Here is a 6,964-nt window from a genome sequence, read left to right as displayed (position 1 = left end):
CGATCTTGCGAAGCATTGTTAAAGGTGCTATAGCAAGAAATTGCTTTACAAAATTTTAAAGTATATTTAAAATTGTAATACATCCCCGCAAAAATACATTGCCTCAACATCCACTACCACATCTTCAAACTTGAACTGTGACACCAGGCTATTTCAGGAATTGAATATTTGTCAAAAAGAAGTTCAATTTTTCCCCCTTTATTTGAGAGGTTTAACGTGTTGCAGTTGATAAGAAGACACGTACCACTGCAGGAATTTTGAAATAAAACCAAATTTTAATCATTTAAAAAGAAACAAAAATATTAGGTAAGGTACTGAACATTTCCTTTTTAATTCACTAACCTTCTGCGCTGCGTTAAAAGAAACTACCTAATTCTTATGCTAGAGCCTCTCTTTAGCCAAACATATCCACATTTTTTTTTGTCTAACACATCAGCAAAAACATTGGCAAATAAGAGGGCCATTGACGGTGGCCTCTGTCCAATGGTCATATTTGGAGTTGTAGGGTAGAGGAATTTCCCACAGTGCTTCTTGATGTATTATCTAACCAACAGAGAAGCTGAGAGGAAGAAGTCAATGAGTCGAAGTGGAGTCGACCGTCCTCAACTACTTGTCATTATTCTGCTGCTTTTGAGCTTGTTTGCAGTCCAGGCGCCAGGTAAGGGGCCCCGAGAAAAACACTCGAAACAAACTGGTGTGTGCTGTGGACGATTGTTAACTGCGGAGCTCGGGGAGTTAAGAAGATAAACAAACGCGTCGACTTTTTAAAAAGAGTGTGAGCAAATGCCCAGCCAGCTTCATTTTCTTTCTTCTCTTCCCGGTTATCTGAAAAACAGTGTTCTAGTTGATGATTTTCAGAGCTGGGTGATTGGTATTTGTTTCTGATTTTTCTTGTGCTCCGATAACCACTTCCTTCGCAGCTTGAGCAGTTCGAACAGGCCAAATGGTGGAGCTACACGCTCTCTCATCCTATGGCTCCCGTTGACATTCGCTCGGATGCTAGCAGTGCGGAGGATTAACTGCGCAACACATTGGGAGAGATACAGAAGCTCGCTTTTTGTTGTGGCCGCAGCAATGAGAACTTACATAAATAAACATGGCAGAAACTTGAACTGATTGTCAGAGGCAGGAATTAGCAGAGCCTCTTTTTCTTTTCCTTTTAGCTGAATGCCAGTATGAAAACTTCGTGAACCCAAAAGCTGCTAAAGTTTTATTTGCACTTCAGCTTCCGAACACTGCAGCCCCGTGCTGGACTTTGTAACATGATTGTTGTATCCACCGAATTATTGGTAAATACTCCACCATCCCCCGCCCCCCCCCCCCCGGCATTAGAATTAAATTAAACCAAATTACACGTGCACAAGCCAAATCCAGGTTAAAATTGGAATTTACAAGACATGTGCAGATCTGACTCGGCCTGTTCAAAATCCATCAGCTGTATTTCAGTTGATATGCTGCTATTTAAATATGGATTTCATGGAAAAAAGGCTAAATGGGAAATACAGTCCTTAGTCCAATTAAATTGTGACCATTAGAATAAAAGTGTCTTCTGCTTTTGATTATACAAACTTTTATTCTGTTGCAATTCTTATAATGCAATTGAAAACGCATTTTGAGAAGGTATTTCACATTATATATTCATTTCAATGTCCGATATTAAAAATATTTTATGATTAACAACCTTTATCTCTTCCAGTTTTAATTTATTCTGATAATCAATGAAAGATGTTGATAATGAAATAATTACTGTATTTGTTTCTCCCTGTTAATTTTATCTTTATGAAAGCAGAGTTGGAATATGATTCCATGAGTAGTGATGATCTTCCAAAATCTTGCTCAGTTGTCCATACTCTGATGCCCTACACCTCAGCTAAGTGGCCTGTAGTCAACATCGGCAGGCTGTTCATTTAGTACGTGAGGCATCAGAACATGTCTTTGAATCTATAAATATTCATGTTTAATGATAGCAATTTGAAAAGGAGTTCTTGGTGACAGACATGCTACAGTAAATGAAATGACACTCTTGACAGCTCTTTAAAGATAAAAACACCAACAAAAACCTTCTAAAGCCTGTGTAGAAGTAGGAAAAGGGAAAAAAAGTTCATTTTTAAAGCACTGAAAATATGACGTGCTTAAACTATCTTCCATAAATGTTCTTCTAAATTTGATGAAATTTTAAGGATAGCTTTACAAAGTGAAGCTTCTGACGTGGACCATGACTGTACAGGTCGTAGAATTGGCTTGTGCCTTGCATTTGGGCAACATGCTGGGGGCATATGTTTGAAAATTACGTCTTTAATTACATCTGTTATACCCAATACTATACATCTATTATACATTGGATCAATGAACACTATATTGCGGGATAGATTGAATTTCAGTTTGTCACTAGGGTATCAATGAAATGTAATGATGAATGAGTGAAATTTTCATATTATGTACACTTTAGCCAAAAATGTTCAGCGTTACAATTATAGCATTTGTCCTTCCAAAGTTTAAGTTGTGTGTGTGTATAGAGAATGGCTTGAGCTGTAAAACTCTTGGGTGAAATACTGCTGATAATAGTAATATGGACAGTTTGTGGGCTATAAATTAAGAATATTGGTTAAGAGGTCTTTGAGTTTCTGAGCAATTTTTATTTCCCTCCATTGCGGATTGGCATAATCGCTACCTGTGTTAATGCCAGAGTTTATGAAAGATGTGTGTGATAAGTTGAGAAAGGTGCAGTGATATTTCGTATATTGCAAACAACATTATGATTGTTTACCAATCCTGCTGCATATTTGCCCCTTGCCAGGGTCTATCATTTCTTAGAGTTTTTTAAGCAAACTTGAACTCTCTTGTACGTTTTTTTTATCCCTTTTGAATGAAAAATTAATGCATATTTTCAAGCTTCCATAATTTGTCCAACATGTGTAAATATTCCTTTCTGTGCAGAATTATATTAGGTATTGTGAAGAATTTCTTATAGTTAACAGATGACCAGAACAAGATATGTAAATTCACAATATTCTCTAGTTATAATCTTAAAAACAGGCTGCGGAAGAACCTATGTTATTTCAGTATTTTAGCTTGAGTGACCCTTTGTCAAACAACTTAACAATTATGGACTGCTGCCTCTTGTCCTGCATCTAAATTATAATATTGCAATTCCCTAGTATAAGTGCATGTAAAGAATCTTACAGGTGATGGTCTTGTGCTGCTCTGGTAGCTCTGAGCTAGAACGTTTGGCTCAAGACTCACCTCAGGATATGATGGACACAAGTTGATTTTTTAGGAGTATTTCAATAGTGGTTTGAAGAAAATGGGTGTTGTTTATGCATATCAATGTAAATGCTTTTCATTGCAGAATCTGTGACTCATTGGCAGGAGACCTGAAAGAGCAGAACCAAGGGAGAGCAAAACACAAAAAGTATTGAAGGAGGAGGGGGGAATGCAGGAGTAATGGAAAGACACAAGACACCAAATGCGAGAGTCTTGGGTAGAGCACTGCATACCGATGTTCTCATTCATATGATTGAAACTGACACCAATTCTTCCTCTTTTGTGATTAGAAAACACCCCAAAAATTCCATAGGATGCCGATTTGTGTTTGGTATTAGTTCAACATTATTAGACAGTTTTGTACATGCAAGACTAGAGGAGGAATTAGCAGGTTTTTTTGCATGATGAATAAATCACAGGTAATCTCCATCCTTTCTTTATCAAATATCCAAGTACACCCATGTTCCTGCACTAATAACAGAATGAAAGCAGGAACCTTTTTAAAGAATTTCTTTGTCTCAATCCCTTGGGTTTAAGAGTGCAATGGCAAATCTGACCATGATCATTAATAGCCATAATGAGCTGGTTGAATGTAATGTACGTTGGGACCAAAATAAGCTGAAAAGACTCAGCAGGTCATGCAGCATCTGCAAAGTTAATGTTTCAGGACGTGGAAAGAAAGAACAAAAAGTAAGGCCTCTGAAGGGAGGAAGGTAGGTGAGATCAGTGACAAAGAGATGATGGTCCTCTCTTTATTACCACCTCCTTTCCTACTGTCCAGAGCTACAGGCTCCTTTCTAGGTGAAATAGCAACTTACCTGTCCTTCCAATTCAACACATTTTATTCACTTCTCACAATCTCGTCTCCTTGACACTGGGGAGACCAAATGCATATTAGTAGGTCACTTAGCAAAACACTTCCATTCAGCTTACAAGAATGATACTATATTAAACTGATAATAATAACTCTGAGTGCTGGAAATCTGAAATAAAAACTGTAAGTGTTTGAGAATCTCAGCAGGTCTGTCAGTATCTGTGGAGAGAAACAGAGTTAATGTTTCAAGTCTAGTGACTGAGTTTTTCCAGCATGCTCTGTTATTGTTATTATAAACTTCATGCTTATTTTTGTTTTAGTTCTGCATCCCACCCATTCTCATCTTCTGTCTTTATTTGTAAGATGCTGCATGTGATTTACTGCCAATTTGCCCTTGAAGATGATTTCTGCATTATTTTGTTGCAGTTTAATTGATGGATTTCAGCTGTTCTCCGATATGTCACTCCGTTGGCCATAATTCATTAGCAGCATTGGCAAAGAAAATTGGCTGCTCGTTCAATTACGCATGAGGTTACTATAATGAGCTTCTAAATATTTGATAATGCCTCTGTGTTTCCTCAATGACACTTTGTCCGCACATGTACACTTTGCCTATACATATACACTTTTCCTGTAACTCTGTGGTCATTTTAATCTCTCTTTTCCATGCCCTTGTTTTAAACCAATTATGTTTCTAACTTGTGCTAATACTGATCAATCTGAAGCATTGTCTCTATTTCGCTCTCTCTATTTATGTGCCCTCTGAGTATTTCCAATGTTTTCTGTTTATTTGTTACGAAAGGAAGCACTTCAAATCAGAAAGTCTTTCTTTGTCAGAAGAGTTCTTCTTTGCAAGTTAGTGGCAATCTGGAAATCTCTTTAGGAACATAGGAACAGGAGAAGGCCATTTTACCGCCCCCCCCAAGTCTGATGCACCATTCATTAAGATTATGCCAGATCTGTGACCTGACTCCACACACCTGCCTTTAACCCATATCCCTTAATACCTTTATGCGTCAAAGTGCTTCCTCACATCTGTCCTCAACAGTCTGCCCCTAATTCACAGACTATAGCCCCTAGTTCTACAATTCCCAGCCAGTTAATGTCTTGAAGAATTCGATGAGCTCACCTCTTATCTTTCTAAATTCTAGAAGAAAGAAGGCCTAATTTACATAACCTCTCCTCATAACATAATCCCTGAAGTCCAGCTATCATTCTGGTAAACCTACGTTATACTCCCTCCAAGGCTAACATGTCCTTCCTGAGGTGTGGTGCCCAGATTTCCCAAAAAAGCAATTGAGGTATGGTCATTTGAAAAAAAATCAAAACTAAAGTTGATAGTTTATTTGTCAGGCATGAGCATTAAGAATCATGGAACTAAGGTGAGAAAATAGAGGTAAATTACAAATTGGCTATGGTCCAATTGATTGGTGGAACAGGGGGTTTTGAGAGATTGGAGAACAAATGTGACATTCAATGTGACTGGAAATTAGTGATTGTTGAGTTACATTTGCCCGTCTTTGATGTTTAGCCTGACTATTGCAGTTGCTGCAGAGTATTCAAAATTTAGTCTCGCCAGGCACCAACATTTTTTTTTAAGTTAAAGTGTTGTCGAGGCTTAAGTTTTAAAAAAAAAAAGCGCAAAACCATGCTTGCCCTTGTCTTGCTTGTACAGTTGACAACTGTTTCATCAGAGGATGTCTGGGACCTGCCGCCAAGAGCATTGTTTGTGGGTGATGTCATTTTACAGAACCACTGGATTTTCTTTTCGGTTTGTTCATTAGATGAAATAGTCTAAAGTATGAAATCTATTCAAACGTTTTTTAAAGCTGTTTACAGGAAGGAAACAGCCTAGTGCTGTTATTGCTGGACTGTTAATCCAGAGACAAGGTAATGTTCTGAGGACCTGAATTTGAATCCTGTCATAGCAAATGGTGGGATTTGAATTCAGTTAAAAAATCTAATGAGACCAGGCAAAACCCAATTGGTTCACTAATGTCCTCTAGGAAAGGAAACTACCATGCTTACCTGGCTTAGTCAATAAGTGACTCTCAGAAATTTGGGATAGGCAATAAATGAAGACACCCTCAGCCCATGAATGAATTTTTTTCAAAAAGCGAGGAATGAAGAGGAATGCTGAAGAAATAGTCTCAGCAGGTTTTTTTTAACATTTGGATTCCAGTTCTGTATTCTTTTGAGTTGATAAATAAATACTTGTGCCAGAGCAGAGATCCTCTAAAGGAAATAAGACATTTAAATTCGCCTGTGAGCCTAGATTTAGCAAGAATAATAAGAACATTAGTCTGGAGGTAATCACTGCTGACTCTTGGAGTTTGGCTTGTAATGTGTGAGGAATTCCTCAAATAATTCTACCAGAATTGATTCATATTGGGTGGGCTAGGAACTGACTTATACTAGCTCTGTTGTTGGTATTTTATGAGGTGAATCTGAAGTAAACCATGTACATTTTTAATCTTGGTAATTGCAGCATTGAAAGAGTCGTCAGAGTTACATGTTTGCTAAAACTGGAAAAATAATAATGTCAACTTTGCAGCAAAACTGCAGCAAACTATTTTTAATAATTTTTAAAGATTTGCAATCTCTGACAGGATTTTATAGTGTGGGCCTTTTTTTAAACTTGTTCATGGAATGTGGGCATCTCTGGCTTGGCCAGCATTTATTGCTTATCCCTAATCGCTCACAGGGAAGTTAGAAGTAAGGCATATTCCTCTGGGCCTGGTGTCACCCCAGAGTGTGGTGGACGCTGGGACATTAAGTAAATTCACGCAGGAGATAGACAGATTTTGAATTAGTTCTGGGGAGTAGACATGAAAGTGGAATTGAGGCCAAGGTGTGATCAGCCATGATTGTGTTAAATTACACAGT

General features: G+C 37.8%; 1 protein-coding gene across 3 annotated transcripts in view; it reads left to right on the top strand.

Moving 5' to 3' along the window:
- The first annotated feature begins 439 nt into the window (after positions 1–439).
- msrb3 (methionine sulfoxide reductase B3) overlaps positions 440–6,964 on the top strand; it is a 128,000-nt gene continuing 121,475 nt past the window's right edge. Inside the window, exon 1 of one of the 3 annotated variants that reach the window (XM_048548280.2) lies at positions 440–658. In XM_048548280.2, coding sequence (XP_048404237.1) covers positions 535–658 — 124 coding nt within the window. In that variant the 5' untranslated portion in view covers positions 440–534. The remainder of the gene's footprint in view (positions 659–6,964) is intronic. The other 2 variants (XM_048548281.2, XM_048548282.1) reach the window with 2 other exon arrangements.

Source organism: Stegostoma tigrinum, chromosome 18 (genome assembly GCF_030684315.1).
Source record: "Stegostoma tigrinum isolate sSteTig4 chromosome 18, sSteTig4.hap1, whole genome shotgun sequence".
Classification (NCBI taxonomy): Eukaryota; Metazoa; Chordata; class Chondrichthyes; order Orectolobiformes; family Stegostomatidae; genus Stegostoma; species Stegostoma tigrinum.
Note: the sequence above shows the minus strand (reverse complement) of the source record. Positions and strands in the feature narration are given on the sequence as shown.